The sequence below is a fragment of the Cotesia typhae genome, unplaced genomic scaffold (assembly GCF_013202065.1).
Source record: "Cotesia typhae breed Kobodo isofemale line unplaced genomic scaffold, CoteBio_Ctyphae contig_11, whole genome shotgun sequence".
NCBI classification, from domain to species: Eukaryota; Metazoa; Arthropoda; class Insecta; order Hymenoptera; family Braconidae; genus Cotesia; species Cotesia typhae.
Genome location: NW_027423711.1, coordinates 2,782,448 through 2,803,301, shown reverse-complemented (window position 1 = coordinate 2,803,301; position 20,854 = coordinate 2,782,448). Strand labels below are relative to the sequence as shown.

Here is a 20,854-nt window from a genome sequence, read left to right as displayed (position 1 = left end):
CCGGTAGAAATTTGAATAGCGCGCTACGCGCGCGCCCTCATTTGGACCAATAAGAAATCAGGTCCCATTTTTCTGAAAATTGTAGTTTCAAAAATGAAAATCATCTCACACGCATTTTAGCCTTCCAGTGAACGGAAGTATTTATTCTCAAAAATTGTGCCTTTGAAAACTAAAGTCATAAATCTTTACAAGTTCGTGCCAAAAATTATTTTTGATTGAATACGATTACATAAATATCCAAAAATATATACAAATAATTTGGAAACTGGTGAAGTGCTTGAATAAACAGTAATTAATAAAATAAGTGAAATTTAATAAATAAAAATGAATTTTTTAAAATTCATGACTTTTGATAGACACGGGTTCAAAGTTGAATTACTACTCTCCATCAAGTTCCTCTTATTCTTCAACGAGTCCACCTTCTCATAGCTAAAAAAATTCTTACTCCCCAGCGAGTCCTACAAACTACGACGCCAATGATTTTTTCACTCCCTCGCAGTCGCCTTTTTATAATTAAAACCTATTGCCTTATTATTGGTAGCATAACAATCTTAAATTCTTATTTTCTATAATTATGTTTGCAATAAAATGTAATATACAAAAATTATAACACCGAATAATTGTAAGCTTTTCCATTATACTTATAAGATTCATTATCAGATTATTTTTCATCATTCAAGGATTAAAAATGGAATAATCTTCCATATATATTTTAAACACAACACTGTATTATTCTATTCTTCATTTTTAATTTTTTGTATTTTAATTCAATGTTAGTAATTCGAATAAATTATGTAAATAAATTAAAACACTTAAAATTTTTATTTTATTTAATTAATACTGTATAACGATCGTTTAATAATACGGTAACAACAAATGTAAATATTGAATTATTTTAATACCTTTATCTAGTATAAATTATCTAGACAAACTATCAGATCAAAAAAAAAAAAATTAAAAAATGATTTGTTTTCTTTATTTGTAAAAAAAATTTTTTTTCAATTTATTCATCATTAATAAAATATTAATTAAAAATTAACAATGTCTACTATAGTTAGAATTGACATAAAAAAATTTATATTCAAACGACATTCATAGCGAGAATAAACTGAGTGGCAATTACTTCTATTACATGAATATAAAACAACTATTCTTATAATTAATTAAAATTAATATAATTTATTAAAAAAATCTTAATTAATTAATAAAAATTTTTTATGGTAACACTTGGCATATTTATCCAATAATAATGAACTTTTTTTACACATTATACAGATGAAAAAAAAGTTGTCTATAGCGTAGTGTCATTTTTCACTCTCACTGTTACACTTGGGACAGTTACTTCAGAATTATTTGACCAATTAATTGACGCGACAGTGACAGGTTGCAATTCTGTAGTTTTATTATCGTCATTAATCGAGTTATCTCGTATAATAACTCTTTCAATTTTAGCAGTAGGTTGCGCGCGTTTTGTACCATTAGAAGCTGTCGACAATTCAGCGTTCAATTTTTTGGTAATATAATACTGCCCAGTATTTTGATCTTGTGAAAATTTTCTAGAATAGTCTAAAGAAGAATTAGAACTAGAAAATCCTTTTAACCGCGGTCTTAATCTTCTTATGACATATTTTCCAGTGGTATTAGACTTATTTCTAATTATTCTAATGGGTACAAGATTTATTTTATTTCTTTTGCGTTTATTTATCAAAGGACCTGAAGATGAAGAAATAGAAGTAGAAGAAGAAATAGAAGTAGACGCTGAAGACGGTGTTGTAGATGGTAGCGCTGAAGAAGATGACGATGGCAACGAAGAAGTTGAAGTTGATAAAGATATTGTTGAAGAAGAAAATACAGGCTCTATTTCCCGTCTCTTGGTGTGAAGCCTGTACCTGCTTGAATTTTTTACTGCTCCGTATGCTTCGTTAGGCTTGTCGTTGGATTCATTTGAACTCCGATCGGCAGCAGCAACAGATACTTGAATAGGATCAGTACCATTAGGCGGAGGTTCACTGTGAAGAAAAGTTATAGGCCAGTGTCGGCACTGATAATCGCAGTCGTCAATTCTAGGACGTAGAGGTCGATTTATTATCGGTGGCCTCAACGGCCGAGGATTAAATTGATACGGGTAGTATCTTTCACTGCAAGGTCTCCACTGGTCTACGGAAGGTCCTACGTAACACCAAGGATAATTGTAACCTTGTGAAAATCCGCACTGATGACCGGGATCACAGCAGTAATCCCAAGCACCCGGCTCGGAGCCTTCCGGTTCGCAAGTCCAAAATCCTGCCAATCTATTTCTTTCGCACCTTGTTCCTCTTTTGCACGGGTAACCATTGACGGTATAATGACGGAACACCGATGACTCATCAGGACGTGTTGAGAAAAAAAATTTTTCATGGACATTGTTGTGAATTTCTGGAGGCCCTCCAATGTCATACGCTGGCCCCAATGCAGTAATTCCCGGGTTTACTGGATCTGCAATTGATGTGTCGTAGTAATAAGGGTCATCTGGCTTTGCATACGGTATATTTGATGATGGACGATAAATATTTGGGCCCAGTGGATTTGGAAGTGGATAATAGCTCGGTTGCTTATCGTTGTAATTATCAGCTGCTGTGCACCTCGATTCTAATTCTTTCCAAACGTAAAGTATGTATTCGTCGTCATGATTATAGTCCAAGCCCGGACGTAGATCTCGTGAAGATACATCACTTAGGTAACAATTGTCGCCTTGAGGGTTGTTATCAATTCTGTAATTTTAATTATTTATTTAAATTTAAGTTTCAAAAAAAAAAAAAAAAAACGTCATTTGGCTACACTTGAAATGGAAGGTAGATTTCATAGAATTAATTATCTTGTTTCAATAACTTTCTTTTGACATTGAATGGAATTTATTTTAACATTCACAAGTTGGTTGTACTACACATTATCTAAAAAAGGTTCAATAGAACTCTTAACTTTGATAAAATAACTAAAAATTGTCAAAATTTCATTGTTATATACGTCAAATTAAAGGTAATTCCATCAGCTTTCACATGAATTTATCAAATATTTTCTATCTTTTTTTTTATCAAAAGTTATACATAAATGAAATCACCAAAAACGTAATTTTTACTATTTTGATCATTTTTAAAAGTTACTATTTCTAAATTTATTGACAGATTTCGCTCATCTTCAAACTCATTCAAGGTTATTATCCTAAGAATATGTGTGGCAAATTTCATCTAGATCCGTCAAGAACTGTAGACACAATCGCGGCAACATCCCGCGTTATATTATAAATAGATTTATAAATTTTTTAACTAACGTTATTTTTGAGCTTTACTCTACTAGTTAAGAGATATTACGACAAAATTCCAACATGAGGACCAATGCAAAAGATTGAATTCTATGAAATCTATTTAATTAGTAGAACTGAAAAAATAATTAATAAAAATTACCTGTAATTATAAGACATGCACGGCGATGGATCTCGATGTCTCATACTTGAACATTTTTGACGACACTCAGCTTCAGATTCGACTTTCAGTGTTAATATTATTGCATATGGAGTTAATTTGCTCGGCCTTTCGAACCCAGTATAACAGAAAGCTATTTATGACCACAATTATTTACCATAGGTACTAAAAGTATCCTCCAATAAATTAATTTTTTTGCTTAATAAACTTTACCATCGTCCGGCCGCAGAGGTTTACGATCAACTGGACGATGTCCAACAGGATCTGGATGTGCTACCGGGTAATGAGGCTCACAACCACGTCCAAAACTACCTCTTTCGTATAATTCAGCGCCGTTCATATCTTGCATTGTTTCTAGCTTGATTTCAACTGCTGGCCAATCGCTCAACAAGCAATTTGGTTGTCCATTGGGTAAGTGAGTTTCGTATCTGTAAAATTTTTGTTTATTTATTTTTAAAATTAAAAACGGTGAAATTGATTTTAGAACAGATAATAAAAACTTTTTTTTTTGTTTTTTTTTTTTTTTTTTTTTTTTTGTAATAATTCCATTAACTACAATTGAATAATTACCTAAAGACAAAACTCCGACATGTAAAGTCTCGTGATCCAACGCAATTAACTTGACATTCACCCATACCGTCGACGCGCATTGGTTTTTTTATTACTGGAGGCGGCATACTAAAACCACTTCTAACGCGCCAAAAACATTCTGAAATAGATAAAAATTTTTAGAAAAAAAATTAGTGTAAAAATAGCGCGCATTTAATAATGATTATTGATTAATTATTTATTAAAAAGTTACATGATATAAAATAAATTTGGCGTAAAAATTTTATTGTTTTTTTTTTTTTTTTTTTTTTTGAAAATTCTTTTTAATTTAAAAATTTTTTTTACAATTATAAAATTTATAATCACTACACAGTAAAAAATTTTGCGTCATTGCGTCAAAAAATGTTGTGTTAAAAATATTTAACACCTTGATGTGTAAATTTAACATAAAAATTTTTAACACAAAATTTTATCACGCATTAACGCAAAATTTTTTATTATGTAAAAAATCGAACGCGCTTTGCGCGCTTCTGTCAAAATATTAATTATCAATAATTTAACTAATCAATATTTTTACAAATTTTACTCATTAATATTTAACCACTTCCATAGTAACCGTTGCTACGGTAATCGTTGCCATACAGTAAAAAATTTTGTGTCAAATAAAAAAAAAATCAGGTTTCAATTTTTACGTTAGATATTAAGCTTGCATACCATCTGGTGAATGGGGACGTCTCGGATTTGATGGTCTTGTATAAGTTTGGCAAAACTTAGAGTTTCTTGTCATTGCATAGATATCATAATCACGATCGGGCTCAAGGTCGGTGTAAAATACAAGATTCTCAAAGACTATGTCACTCAAAAGACAATTATCTGATGGAGAAGTGGCCGCTAAATTATACCTATAAAGTATATGAGTAAATAATTAAATACATTCAATAAATATTTAAAAAAAGACAATCTTAAAATTAACCCTGGTGTGAATTTTTCTGACTTTTCTCTGAAAAATTCTGAAAAAGTCTTTAGAACTCAAGATAAATATTTTTTAGAGTTTTTCAGAGAAAATTCCGGAAAATTTTCACCACGGAAGCGATACTGGAATTAAAAATACCTGTAAGCAAATGAAAGGCAAGAAAAATCTTGCTGTTCATCGCATAAATTTTGGCATTGCTCTAAATTTGGAGTGAGATAGCTTTTTCGTATAATACCTCGTGCCAGTCTGAAACCACCAGCAGACCTAACGGAGCATTGACGTGAATGAGGTGGTGAATTTTTCGGTGGCAAAATCGGATTATTTGAGTAACCGTAAGCTCCTCCGTAATTATTGTACAATCCAGGATAGTCACGGTCTTTGTTAGCTGGAGGAGGATGAAGAGGCGGAGGTGGAGGTATATGATCTCGGTCTAGAGGAATTAGCGGTTTATAGTCTCCAGCATAATGATCGCGATATCCGTCAGCATATGAAGGACCATATGAATCCCAATATCCTGGTTTTGATGGTTTTTTACGTTCGGGATTGTACGGAGCTATTTCATTTGTTTCTAAAAAGAAAAAGCTTGGTAATTATTTACAAGTGGGATCAACTCCATTTCGGGCCATAACTTCGTAAATAATTAACATTTTTAATATTTTTAAATTCTGCTAAAAAAAATGAAGATTTCGAAAGTTTTTTTGCCTTCAAAAGTTGGAAAAAATTTTGGCTCTCATGTTTTTGGATAAAATTTCTATTTATGTTTGTTTATGGTAAAAATTACCATTTCTCCATTATATTTTATGGCTAATGTATTAATTTAAAAATTAATGATACATTGCAATAATTAAATGCAATATTTTCAATTTTTTTCAAAATTTTCCTTAGCTAGGCCTTGTTATCCGCCGGCACTTTGGGTATATTATCACACTAAAGTTAGCCGACGTTTTCAATTTTTTGATTATTTTTCTTTTGTTAAATTAGAACTAAAAAATATTTTCAAAAAATTGCACTCTTAGTTTTTAAAATTTTTTACAAATGAACATTTTTTTTTTCATTTTTTTAATATAATTTTATCAATAAAAAAAATGATAAAAATTTTTAGTTGTCGGCTAACTCAATTTTCACATGAATATTTTATCCTAGAATGAAAATAAATGAATTATAATCTACCTGGATCAGGTCCATATCCATATCCATATTTTCTTTGAGGATACTTTGGACTATGTGATCCTAGCCATCTATTTGATCCAGGATGTCCATATGAATATCCGTTTCCACTGTATCCACCAAAATCTCCAGGCCTCAAAGGTAAATAAGGTCTTTGGTGCTCGCGACTTTTATGTTCATAATTGTAAAAATCATTTCCTGTAGGCCGTTCAGGTCTTTTGTTATCGTAAGGAGGATAGTAATCTTCTATAGGGCGCACTGGCAAAGGTCTATCTTCATTAGAAGCAGGTCGGAACCACGAATGATCGTGGTTTGAATCGGATTCTGGAACTGGACGCCTTCCAGAGTCGATTGGTCTGATGTCAATGGTAAGCTGAGTGTTTTCATTGAAAGATCCTCCGTAAGGCACTGGCTGCGGAGCAATAGGCCTCGGCCGTGGCTCTTTTGGAATTAACGGATAATCTCTTGGCCTGTTTGTGTTCCAAGGTCGGAAATCTTTTGGAATTAACGGGTATTCTTTTTGTCCTCCTGCGCTCCAAGGCTGGGAAGTCGACCACCAATTCTGCGATAGTTTGGGCTTATCTTGTCCGTGAAAACAGTGATGGGTCCAATCTCGCTCGTAAAAATCACATCGGCGATCCTGAGTAAAGTCTCTGTGGATGTTAATCCGATTAGTCGGCGTAGATGTTAGTTCGCAGATACTTTTACCGCTTGCCTGAGCTCTGTAAATGAATGAAATATATTAATTTGATAAAGATGTTGAAAAATTGCGTAGTAGGTTGCTTAAGATTTAATTTAATATTTTTTATAAGAAATATGGATATTCATATGGTGAAATTGTTGGGCATTTTGTCCACGCAAGTATCGAAAAATTGCATCCGCACTGCATTATGCAATCCTAAACCGGATGAATAATGCACATCACTTCTATGCATGATGCTCATGAATTATAATTTAACCTACATATTTCCCTTCCTAGGATATGGTCACGCCAAGCGTGGATAATCGCTAAAATTTATCGTTATCGTTTTTTCGTTAATAATGATGAAACAATTGTTTTTATAGTTAAATAATAAGTAGATTTTACGTTTACGCATCTCTATATAAATAACGTAGCTTTTATTACTTGCTAGAACCATTGATGTGTAATTTATTAAATGTCTCAAAGAATTTTCCTTAATTTTTACGCAATAAATAACGGCTTGTTAAAAACAATTCGATGATCGAGCGTCTCTCTCTCAAAAGAAAAAAAAAAAAGGGAAAATTTTTAAGAATGCTTTTTTTTTCATTTCCAAGGCTTGATTATTTAATAAATAATTTTGGTAATTATTTACAAGTGGGGTCAACCCCGTTTTGGGCCATAACTGTACTGAAAAAAAAATTTAATTTGAATCAAGACGAAAATTCTTGAACCAAGAAAATAATTTTTGAATCAAGTAAAATTTAATTAAACCAAGAAAAATTTCTCAGAAGAAAATTTTTTGTACTCAAATCAAGAAAATTAAGTTTTTCAAAAGTATTTACTTGATTCAAATAAATTTTTTTTCTGTGTAGGTAAAAAATTAACATTTTCAAATTTTTTCTTTGATTCTACTTGTTTTTACAGCGCATTTATAATAAAAAATGTTGTGAAAGAAAAAAATAAAGATTTCGATAGCTTTTTTGCCTTTAAAAGTTAGAAAAAATTTTGGCGCGCATTTTTTTGGATAAAATTTTTATTTTATCTTTTTGATATATTTTGTTTTTTGAAAAGTACTTGAAAAACGAATTTTCTCAAAAATTTATTTAGTTTTTTGAAAATTTGTTAAAATTGTGATAATAAACTTTTTTTAACTGTTCATTTTTTTATGTATTTAAAAAAAAAAATATTTTAATAAAATCAAATAGAAATTTCGTTAAAACAAAATAAAAATTATAACGGTTGACCCCACTTGTAAAAATTTACCATAATTTTGGTTCGCTAAGTTGAAAAAAAAGTTCTTATTGTACTAAACACTTGGAAGATAATTTATCTTGACTTGATAAAAAACAAGAATTTTTACAGAATATTCGATTGAATTTCAAATGATTTAAAAAGAAAAATTATAGAAAAAATTTCTCGGAAAGAAGTAATTTTCTAATTCTCTTTATTCATCAAATATTACTAAAAAATAATTAGATATCTGCTGATTTCAGAATAATTTTTTTTCAATTTACTTTTTTGACTCTCGAAAAAATTTTACTCGCTCTTAATTAATTTGTTTCAATTAAATAATCTTAAAATTAATAACATCGTTTGAAATTAAAAAAAAAAAGAAATTTTTATAAATGAAAAATTTAATTTACCTGTAATTAAAACCTTCACACCTAAATGATCTTTCGTGCTCACACATGCGATAACAATCTTGCAATTTATTGCAATCCATAGATTTTTGTACAAAGGCATGGACAATGCGTTTACCCGAAAGCATTCTTCGGAAACAAGCTGAGAAATAAATGATAAAATTAAAAACAAAACATAATAATTCATCACAAACTTTAAACTCCATATTACAAGCCGACTTACGATCATTACAATCAGGATCACGCATTATAATAACAGTATCAACGCTTATTGATTTTGATACAAAATTCAAAAATAACAAAAATAAAAAAATCCGCATTTTAAGCATGTTAATAACTAAATAAATAAAAACAATAATTATCTGTTTTTAAATAAATCAAGTTTCAACATAATTTATATTTTTGAATTTGTAAATTACCATTACAAAGCTCACGCAAATCAAAAGATTAAGTTGATCCGATCAAATGAAGTAATCAAATACGTGAAAACATATTAAAAAAAAAAAAAAAAGTAACAAACTGTCCGAAGAAAGAAATGAAAAATAATAGCAAAATTATAAGACGTACATCGTTATTATATATGGAAAAGTGAAGGTTTGTAAAAGGTGGGAGAATTTTTATTACATAGTCGGGAGGGGCTTTGTGTGATGTATCGCAGGATTAAATCAAGTTATGCTACTGACAATCATCCTCATCATTGTAATTATTAACACTCTATTATTACAGATGCAATTATCACTTACCATGAGTTTCGTATGTGTATACATGATTTTTAACACTTACAAACTTTTATTCCTCAATTAAACTACCGGCTTTACGTTATACGTACATTTACATTAACATATATAAATTAAAAACAAAATTGTCATGACACAAAAAAAATATTTTTTTAGCTGACCTTGAAAGTTCTTTAAATTATTTCAACTAAGTATTTATTCTCAACTGTTTAAACTTCCTTTTTTAAGACCATTACGTTCCAGAATTGTGAACAATTTCATAATTACGTTATTTATTTTATAGCACAGTTTATTGATATTTTTTAATGTTATATTGACATTCAATTAAAAATATTAATTATTTTTTTTGTAAGTCGTGAGTCGTAATTCTATTTATTTATTTATTCAAACTAAATCGATATACAACCAATTAAATATATTTTTAAAGTTACGGTATGAAAATTTCAGATTGAAAATTATAGTTTTGCTTTATTAACAAATAGAATAGTTTAATTAATCCATTAATTTTTTATTAGCAATTTTTTTAGTTTAAATTATGTGAAATGTAAAAAAAAAAAAATAAAAAAGAAGTGCATATAATGCAGGATGCATCTCTTACTTCTTCCGGTAAATTAACTTCAAGTTTAGTTGTACAGAAACACTTTTACTTTTAAACAGTGTACTTTATTCCTTTCTACATCTATTAATCGTGTAATTAAGAGTAGTCGTTAAATGTAACGCGATATTTTCAATTAATATATTTCATAATAATTTTAATATTGTTTTGTTACTTGTTACGTATTCAAACATTCACATTAAGTGGTCGATATATTTTAAAATAAAGGATGTTTCAATAAATTGGATTTTTTATAATCACAGTTTTTAATCTTCAGAATAAAAAAACTATTTCATTGAAAATATATATTTTTCTTGATTTATATTATTATATTTATATTAAAATTCATAATTTTATATGTTAAATTGCTGTATAGCCAATTGGCCTTTGTACTTTTAAATAAATAAATAAAATAAAGACATCGACATCTTGATCTAATTTTTATGAAAAATTTCAATTCATATTTTCCTAGATCAACGGGTAACATATTTTTTTATATTTTATTGCAAGCGATAATAGTCTTCAAGATAATTGATGCATTTTTCTTAATTTCAGTAATAAATTTTTAAGATTTTTTGGTAATTATTTACAAATAGGGTCCGCGATTTTAATTTTAATTTTTTTTTGAACGAAATTTCTATTTGATTTTATTGATATTTTTTTTTTTTTGAAAAATACATAAAAAAAATGAACAATTTAAAAAAAAAAAAGTGATTATCACAATTTTCAAAAAAATTTTCATGTAATTTAAAAAAAAAAATTAAAATAGAAATTTTATCCAAAAACATGCGAGCCAAAATTTTTTCCAATTTTTGAAGGCAAAATAGCTATCGAAATCTTTATTTTTTTATTTTATGATAAATGCGCCGTAAAAACAAGCGGAATAAAAAAACGTTAATTTTTCACTTAGATATGGCCAAAAATAGAGCGCAACTAACTTATAGATAATTACCGATTTTTTTTTTTAACAAATAAATCAATATAACGACAATTGAAGAAATTATTATTGAAACTTTTGAAAAATTAATAATTGTCTGAATAAAAAGTTCCAAAAAGAATTTTAATTTATATTAATTAATAACTATTATATTAACTAAGAGCAATTGATTTTCTAAATATCAAATTGTTGGCTAAAAAATTCTATCAATTCCATTACGGAAACATCAAGAAACCTCCTATAAATAACTAAGAACAGTTCTAACAAATTGGCTAGTATAAAAGAATTTAATTGAGTATTTATTTTTTTATGACGTATGTGGAAGAAAAGAAGAAAGATGTAGGTGTAAAAAATGAACATTTACATTGTTCATTAACGATGTAATGATGAGCGTTGCCATTATTCTCCGCTCGCACGATCCTCACCGGAAGTTAATATAAGTGAGAGAATGTAATAGGGTAAATGTACGTAGATTTGAGCGTAGAAACTGTGTCAATGCCATCGTTTCGTAGTGATTTGTCGATTAAGTTATTAATGTAAAGTCTAATAAATAAATACCGATAATTGTTCTTTCATTTCCATTTTTTTAATTGTAGAAAAACTTATGTACCAATGATAATTACCGTCTTTTCTTTATTTTAAGTTTACTTAATCCGTTATTGATCAGCAAAAAATTTTTTCTCTTACCTTTTTCTCCTTTTAATTCAACTTCATTTGACTCGAACAGTACTTCTGGAATTTCCGAATAATTTGGTTCATTTTGATAACTTAAAAAATAAATTTTTATTGATCATATCTATTAATCACTGAAAAAATATAAAAAATCACTCAAAAAATTTACCCGGAATTCAGCCAAAAGTCTTGATGAGATGTAAAATCAGAATTTGATGGGTCAATTATTTTTTGACCAAAATCCGAAAAAAATTCGAGTGCCGTAGGATAATTTTTATCATCAATTTCTTTTTGAAGAGAAAATGTTTCAAAATCTTTTAACGGATGGATTATTTTTTGTCCGAAAAATAATTCATTACTTTTCTTTTCTTTTATTTTAGGTACTTTAAAATTATTCGAATAATAAGATTCAAAATCATCTTGATGTAGTGAAGGGTGGCTCATCGCATTTATTTTAAAAGGATTACCGTGTTTGTAATTATTTGTTCTTTTATTTTGTAAAATGTCAAGTATTCTAGTCTCAGCATCATTTTTAGATGTCGGAGTTTCACGGAACGGTAATATTGAATTGCTCTGATTTATCTTCTTTGTAAAAAAAGAATTTCCAAAAGTATTTTCCCAATTTGAATTCCCAAAAATTCTTCCTGCATTCTTATTATTTATAGTCAAAGTAGGAGCCGTTTTTCCGTCATTTTGACTTTTGACAACTGATTGGGATAAATTTGGCGAAATATTCTGACCAGTTCGACATCCGAGTAAAGACACACGTCCTTTGGCGTAAACGTCATAATTCGTGTCAGCAGTGAATGTGGTAATGTTTTGCGTTATATTTTGTCCGAGCATACATGTACCATTTCCCCTAGCTCCCACGCTGTGAAAAAAAATGCAGATAAATTTACAATCTAAAAAAATTAGTACTTTATATTATCAATTAAATCACGAAAATTGAAATTTTTAATTATTTTTTTAGAAAATATGAACAATAACAAGAACAGTATACCCAAAACTAAAATAACTACACGATGTCCTGTTTGCTGAACATGTTATCTCGCAATCTGAAATACTTGATGCTTCAAATGTCGCTGTCACTGAAGAATTTGGAAGACGTGATCCAATTAGTATTCTTTTATAACAATCTAATTAAAATAAAAATTTTATTTTAGTTGTTGTTATTTATACATGCTTAAAGGTATTTTCAAACAATACTCCTCACTTTTTTAATTATATTTTGTAAAAATTAATATCTTGAGATATAGAATTTTGATTTCAAGATTTTAGTCTAAGTTTTGAGACTGAATTTGACAGAGATTACAAATTTTTTTAGAATTTTTTGGCAATTAAATTATTATGAAAGAAATTTCAAAAAAAAATTCGACGTATAAAAATTGAAAAAAAATAATTTTACAAATTTTTTAGAGCATTTTTTTTTTGTAATTAATTTGTTATAAAAATTAAAAAAATTGACTGATAATAATTAGAAAATTTTTTTTTAATTTGTGTAACTAGTTTAAAATAGTTGTAACTAATTTTACATTCCCTTTAATAGATTTTTTTAAATTTGTTATTGAAATTATACACTGATAAAAAAATTGGCTTAAATTAAAAAAAATTATCTTAAACCAAAAAAATAATTTTGAAAAATTCTTAAGGGAGTATTTTCGTTTAGAAATTCGGAAAAATCGATTTTTTTTGCAGTTGTTCATAGTATATCCTTATAAGAATATGTCCCTAAAAGGATTTTTCAGAATTTGAATTATTTTCGGAATTACAGCTAATTTAATCAAGCGACTCCGACTGCGCGCGACTTTTCCTCCAAATTTAAGCGCGTTTTTCTCAGAATTCCTTTTTTAATAACAGTGTGCATGATATCTCAAGTTCTACACAACCGATTCACTTGCAATTTTACACAGAGTTTCTTCATACATTATAGTATTGCTCTACGAAGCGTTTTTGAGTAAAAAAAATTTTTTTTATATTTCAAAAAAATTCCGAACTTCAGAAAAACATAGAAAAAAAAACGTATTTTTCAAACCACCGCCAATTTTGTAAAAAATTTTTTTTTCTTTAAAATATCTTGTAGTGCGATAATTAAATCCTTCCTCATTAAGGATTATCAATGGTTTTTTTATTTAAGGTCGCTGGAAGGATTGATATCCTGCACACCAGGATGTGCCATTTTTTCATCAGTTTCCACTTTGGCGGTCTGCAATTTTTTGAAATTTTAATTTTTTTTTTAATTTTATTAATTTTTTGTACTTTTTAAATTTTAATAAAAAACTTACAAAAAAATGGTCATTAAAAATATTTTTTTTTTTTTTTTTTTTTTTTTATCGCGACCGAAAAAATACCTAAAATTCAGGCTTCTAAACGAGAATACCCCCTAAGTTTTCTTGTTTCAAGACATTCAATTTTTAAAAATAATGTAAGACTCTTAATTATGAACGAAATTAATTGTTCTATCAATAAAATAATTTTTTTTTAAGGATTGATCAAGATTACTATTACGTTATATTTTTATTTTATAAAAAGATTACTATAACGTTACTTTTCTTGCTTTTCTACGCTGTCTTTTATAATCATTTCCATTACTGTTTAATTACTATTATTATTATTACTATGTATTAATTTATATGTAAGGCCCTTAAGGAGCTAAGACTTCAGGGTCTAAAAATTTAGATAAATAAATAAATAAATGACTATAGAGATCAAGAAATAATTTTTTCAAGTAGATTGAATTAAAAAAAAAAAAAAAAAAAAAAAAAAAAGAGATTTTTCGTTAAAAAATAACTTTAATTTTAATTTGTAATTATTTTTAACATAAAAATGAATTACCGCTGGGAGTAACAAACAAGCGATTATCAATGGTAAGATCTAACGCATGGGCATAGTTAAAAATACCAAGATAAACCATAAAAAATAATAAATAACAAAAAGTATATTCCCTCATCGGATTTATAATTCTACGTCTCTCCATCATCTCTACAATCTGACATCAGCATAAACCATGACTTTCTCATTCCGATAATTATTATTACATAAAGTCTTGAAGCTTTTTCACCCTGAAGGTTGTCTGACTCAACTATTTATCTCTGATCAGTCCCGAAGAACATTAACACTTATTAACAAACATAAAACAATTTATTATTTTTTAAAAAATACTTATTTACATAAAAAAATTAATATATAAAATTACAAACATTACGTATTCACAATTAAATTACTAGTCACGTAAGATTAATTTCCCGTAATTTTTTTTACTGTACTAAAACACAAAAGATTAATGAAATCTTGTTATAATTTCAAGCTGCATATAAGAACAAACAATTGTTTACTAGAGTACAATTCGCATCAACTGGCAGGATCGAGTAACTGTATCACCATTTTATACCAGACTAAAGAAGTACCTTCTGTACATTCTAACTTATTCTCTTCTTCGTATACTTTTACTACAAGTAAAGAGGATGGGTCGTCAACCGATAACTTAAATTCTATTGGAAGTTATGCATAATAGTTTTTTTTAATAGACTTAACTTAACAAACAATCCGTCTGTTCAAAAATCAGTATTATCATAAACTTGCACCCCGTTTAAACAACCAATAATTAAAAATAAACTAAAGTAAAAAGGCGTGGCGAGTAATTTGTTGCATAAAAGCCTTTGAAAAAGTTTTTAATAACTCTAATTAGTGTAATTTAACCACGACAAAATAATGAGACTCTAAACTTAAAACATTATCATCAATAGCATTGTCTTGGGGAATAGTTAAGTTTGCGAAACACTTGTGATTTGTTTGTACAAATCAACGTTTGAGAAACGGAAATTAGTTATTTTTAAAATAATTAGACGCACGCACGCCTCTTGACATTTTTGACAATCATTCACTTTACATGAGGATTAAATAAATAAATATAACTCTTTTTTTTTGTTTTTGTAACGGTTTGGAGTTTTTTTTAATTTAAACTCATTTCATTAGCATAAGTTAACAGAGTTAATTTTCTGCCTTGAGAATATCTCGGTTATAATTTTAATGAACACGCAGAATAGATCCTTGATCCTTGTCCACGAGAATTGAACGGATCTAAATAAAAGCGTGTCACGCTTCAAGAAACTCGTGTATAAACTAACAGTTTTGTATTTACCGGATGACGCATCGTTTCAATTTAGTTTATACATCTACTATCTAAATTTTTATTTTTTCGATTTTACTTATTATTATTATTATTATTATTATTATTTATTTATTTTCTCTAAAGACTGGTATTATAATACTTTATATTTTTTTTAATTTTTATTGGCTGTCCACACGGAAAGAACAAGATGACACTGGATATCATCTCAGATTATACTCAGTGATATCTGTTGTAAAAAAAAATTTCCGATAGCAGTTAAAAAAATCCAGATTATACTGCGTGATATCTTGATTATACTCATTATAGTCCAGATTATACTGTGTGATATCTGGATCCAGATTATAATGAGTATAATTCAGATATCACGCAGTATAATCTGAATTTTTTTAGCTACTATCTGAAAATTTTTTTCACCACAGATATCACTGAGTATAATCTGAGATGATATCCAGTGTTATCTTCTTTCCGTGTAACAATATTACGAAAAATTAGAGAAAAAAATTATTGTATTAGATTGGACAGCCAATAAAATCTAAAAAATATAAATTATTATTATTATTATTATTATTATTATTATTATTTGCTTTGTCAGAATAACACGCATCACGTATAACAAGTCAATAATGTTACACGTATTTTTAAATGTTAAAATAATTATTACTAATCTTAATTAATAATTAAGATAAGGAACTATTCTTCATAATTATTCTATCATATTTATCTAAATATATGAATATAATTATTTTTTATTTTACCTAAATTTATAATATGTATTTTTAAGAAATATTATGAAAAAAATTTTTTTTCTAAAGCTTAATTTCTAATTAATAATATATAACTATAGAATTAAAAAAATATATTCTTTTCTATAGAGTAAAACGTAAACAACTGCGTACAAATTTCATCCATCGACATCCGGTACGTGAAAGAAACTTATCTTTCCTATTAATCGGATATTATACAATTTTAAAGCGAACTTCAGTTAAGTATAATAATTATTACACAGTATTCAGTACTATCTAATGTTTACACATATGAAATTAACACAAGCAGTCGACACACTGTTGTGAGAGTAATGAGAAAACATTTATTTCGTTAGCATGACAATTGTATTTCAATTCTCACGATTCTGTTTTCTATATCTTTTCACAACATTTTATTTCAATTTCTTATAAGTTATTTTGATTTTTAAAGCGTAGAATGTAAACAGGTACTTATTAATAAAATACCTATTTCATAATTTTATTTTTAAAAATAGTTTTTACTTTAGCAACAAAATTTATAGACTAAGAAATATTTTCTACAATTAAACAGTTCAGTAATTATACAATCAATATAGTTTACAATTATTTTATACTATCTAATTTCATTTCAACAATAAACTTTCAGATAACAACAAGTACAGCAGAACAAAAATGGGTACTAAATTCACTGAAATAAATACAAAAAAATAAAAAAATAAAATAATATACAAAAAGTTTAATTATTAAATTATTTAGCACCCCGAATCCTCCTAAGGAGAGTATAATATCTCGGTATGACACATCGACTATGGTTTAATTTTTAAAATATTTCATTACTTTTTTTTATTTCTAATTAGCAACTTTTTAATACATCAAATTTCAACAAATTTCACAATTTAATTTCTGTAAAGAATGTAACGATTCAACGCTAAGCGTTTAATATTTTTTGTACTATAGTTTGAAATTAATAAATGATTATACATTTTATATTGAACTATTTACAATTGACTTTGGTTCATAGATAACTCACATAGCTTCATTCAATAAATAATCGATTATTTGAATAAAGCAGTTTTGAATTGTGTAAAAAAAAGAAACTTCAATTGTTCAATATCTAGTTTTTTTTTTTTAATACAAAAAATAACGATTCATACAAAAATAATTTGTTATATTATTTAGACTGAAAAGTAATGAATATGTAGAGGCAGTCTTGCGCTTATCAACTTGTCTATGTAAATCATTTGCAGTTGTTAAATATTTATAAAATATAACACGATAAAGTACTTTTATTCAACCATTAAATCGAAGTTTGTTGTTTTGTCAAATAATAGCTATGTTAAAAATAAAAAAAAATTTTTTTTTAAAATTGTACGATTTCAGCAGCACGCTGGTGGTTTTTCATGTATTCCATGAGCAATAGAATTAACAAGAGCCTCTTCACTTGATGGTGTAAGAGGAAAATCTGAATCAAAACTGCCTATTCCTGAACTTGGTGAGTCTCTCGATGTATGATGCTCGCCATTTTTTAATCTTTAAATAAATTTTATTTTTTTAATTTAACAATACTATTAAAAATTACTTACAACAATATTAAGGGGAATAGCCATTGGGTTCAATTTTAAAACACATTAACTGCAAAATTTTTATACCTGACTTTTTTTAGTATTGCTGGATTTCTTATAACTTTTCGACCTTAATTTCAAGTATTTTTTTTTTTAAATATTTAGATTCAAGTATTTTCTATTCAAAAATCAAATTTTTTATCAATTTGACACGCAAACTTTTTTTTAAATAAGAAAAATTTTTAAAAATCTCCAAATCAAAAACGGATTATCTAAAACAAAAAAAAACAAACTGCGTTGTAATCTGCATGCATGTGGTTATCGTTTCACGTAAGAGATTTTGAAAATTTGGATTTAAAAAAAAATAGCGACATATTAAAAATTTTTTCGTTTTTTTTCCTCATTTTTTTGGATTCAAACAGCCCTAAAAAATCTTAAAAATCAAAGATTTTTAAATGTATAAACTTTGATTAAATAAAAAAAAGAAATTTTTTTTTTTTGAAATTTTACAGTGACTATTCCCCTTAAATTTTAATTAAACTAATAATTAATAATTGTAGTCGACATAATATTTTACCTAACTAGACCGATGGCAATGGATTGAAATACTCTCAGGATACCTTCATTATGAAGTACTGAAGTTTCGTAATAACTAGCTCCAATCATTGTTGCATATTTTTGAGCGTCTTCCGAATCAACTTTGCGTTGATCCGAAAGGTCATTCTTATTTCCTACGACAACCAATACCATTGGCTCTTCAACGTTTCTCCGTAATTCAGTGATCCACGATTTTACAGCAGAAAATGTGTTGCATTGGGTAATATCGAAGACTAAAAGAGCAGCGTTGGCATTTCTGTAGTACATTGGTGCCATTGATTTGAATCTTTCTTGACCTGCGGTGTCCCATATCTATTAAATTTTAATTAATAATGAAACCGTTGTCTTAAATAATTATTTATAATTAATTAATTAATTAATTTAATTACCTGAATTTTTACCCTTGTATTTTCTAAATTTATATTACAATTAAAAAATGATGCACCAATTGTGGGACTAGCATGGGGATTAAATGTTTTTCCTGAGTATCGACTTATCATACTGGTTTTGCCAACACCTGTAAATTAATACAAAATTAAATTTAATAAAATTGAAGTGCGTAACTATATAAAAAAATAATTATTAAATGTAAAAAATAATTTAAACAAGTAATTTGTGCAAAAAAATCACCTTAACGTTATAGATAATTATGTGAATAATAATTATATCTTGGAGATAAAATACGTCATAAGCTGTATTTAAAATATTTCTTTTAGAAGAAATAATAATAATGTTTAGCAATTAATATTAGTCATGTAAATTAATTAATAATATTGCTTTTATAAATTTTCTAGTTTAATTTCAAACAATAAAATTTATTTTAAAATATAATTTTCTACATTTAAATTTAGTATTGTCAAACAATAAAAAAAAAAAATAATAATAATAATAATAATAATACATTTACTAATTTCTGTTTGTTGAGTCATGTAATTTTTTTAAATTAATTATTTAAGAAATATTTAAAATAAAACGAATGTTTCAGCTTATAAACCAACATTTCTTATTTGAATTAAATAAGAGTAGTAGTTATTTTAATCAACTTCATAAAACGCGTCTCATTTTCTTTATGATATCACGAATACATTGTTTCACTATTATATTGTGATAAAAATGAATCAGTAAATAACGAATGATGAGACTTTCCGTTTAAATAGCATTGATTAAAAAAATAGATTTGATAAATTAAATATACAAATATGAATTATAGTATTTAAAAATTTTTATGTCAATAAAGTTAGCCAACGTTCTAAATTTTTTGATTTTTTTTTTTAAATAATTTAATTAAAACAAAAAAATATTTTTAAAAAATTGCACTTTTAATTTTTGAAGTTTTTTACATGTGCAAATTTTTTTTTAATTTTTTTGTGATAGTTTTTTCATAAAAAAAAAATTCTAAAAATTTTTAGATGTCTAACTTTATTTTCATAAAATTTTTTCTCATAAATAGAAATCTTTTTTTTGTCTTCTATTGAAATAATTATTAGTATATATTTAACCTGACATGAAAATAAATAATTCAATGTTAATAATATTTATAATTAATCATCCATGATATTAATAATATACACTTGGAGGATTAAAGTAATCTCAAAACTTAAATTCTCAAATGATTAATCTTAAAAAATATCTGCTTTGTCCAGTTGTTGACATTGTGATAACATTCGAATACATCATGAAAATTTAAGACCCTATCAGGAACACGTAGTTATTATTATATAATTATCGAATATTGAAATGATGATAAAGGAATAAATAGATAAATTTTTTTTAATAAAAAGAACATAAAAAACATACCTTGAGAACCGAGCACTACTAATTTTCCATCTACTGTGTTCATGATGACTATCTCGAAATAATTCGCGACATACTAAATAATAACAGGTTGCTTACTTTCAAAGTTATTGATTGTAACCTTAAGGACCTTAAATAATGAATATTAAATGATAATAATATGCGTATGTACACTTATGACTTAATCATTTAAATAGTCTAATCTATATAATTATTTACGGCATTATTGTTGATGTCGATGAGTTTACTAACCTTGTGGTGACTGAATACCAGCACAAAACACACACTGTAATAGACGAAAACAGATTTTAACAGTTAATAAAACGGAAAAAGTAAGAGAAGGAGAGATATCGTTTCTGGTTAGTGCATATTTTGAATACTAGAGTGTGCTCTTTGCAAATTTCTAGTCAGCTGACTAGACAGCGGTAAATTTTCACAAATTTTAGAATACATTTTAATAATAATAAAGTTAGTCAACGTTTTTAATTTTTTAATTTTTTTTTCATTAATTAAATTAGAAGAAAAAAATATTTTTTTTAAATTTCACGCATTGTTTTTCAAGTTTTTTACAATTGAAATTTTTTTGTCATTTTTTTGTCATTTGTGCAATAAAAAAAAA

General features: G+C 26.9%; 2 protein-coding genes across 4 annotated transcripts; both read right to left on the bottom strand.

Annotated features, from left to right (window-relative positions):
* Positions 1-1,035: 1,035 nt before the first annotated feature.
* On the bottom strand, positions 1,036-16,476 carry LOC141524470 (uncharacterized). Of its 2 annotated transcripts, XM_074238375.1 has the most exons (12): positions 14,243-16,476; positions 12,411-12,546; positions 11,580-12,281; positions 11,426-11,505; positions 8,473-8,611; positions 6,151-6,869; positions 5,119-5,548; positions 4,722-4,909; positions 4,029-4,167; positions 3,672-3,886; positions 3,441-3,591; positions 1,036-2,750 (listed from the first exon to the last, which is right to left on the bottom strand). In XM_074238375.1, exons 1-12 carry the CDS (start codon positions 14,385-14,387, stop codon positions 1,292-1,294), a joined length of 4,503 nt encoding a protein of 1,500 aa, XP_074094476.1. In that variant the 5' UTR covers positions 14,388-16,476; the 3' UTR covers positions 1,036-1,291. The 2 variants fall into 2 exon arrangements, with proteins under 2 accessions (XP_074094476.1, XP_074094484.1); XM_074238383.1 differs by lacking the exons at positions 11,426-11,505; positions 11,580-12,281; positions 12,411-12,546; positions 14,243-16,476 and adding an exon at positions 8,693-8,806.
* A 303-nt stretch (positions 16,477-16,779) lies between these two features.
* Positions 16,780-20,507, bottom strand: LOC141524481 (uncharacterized). Of its 2 annotated transcripts, none has more exons than XM_074238397.1 (5): positions 20,488-20,507; positions 20,239-20,365; positions 18,831-18,958; positions 18,422-18,753; positions 16,780-17,812 (listed from the first exon to the last, which is right to left on the bottom strand). In XM_074238397.1, the coding sequence occupies exons 2-5, from the start codon at positions 20,279-20,281 to the stop codon at positions 17,659-17,661; spliced, it is 657 nt and encodes a 218-aa protein (XP_074094498.1). In that variant the 5' UTR covers positions 20,282-20,365; positions 20,488-20,507; the 3' UTR covers positions 16,780-17,658. The 2 variants fall into 2 exon arrangements, with proteins under 2 accessions (XP_074094498.1, XP_074094505.1); XM_074238404.1 differs by lacking the exon at positions 20,488-20,507 and adding an exon at positions 20,455-20,473.
* Positions 20,508-20,854: the final 347 nt, after the last annotated feature.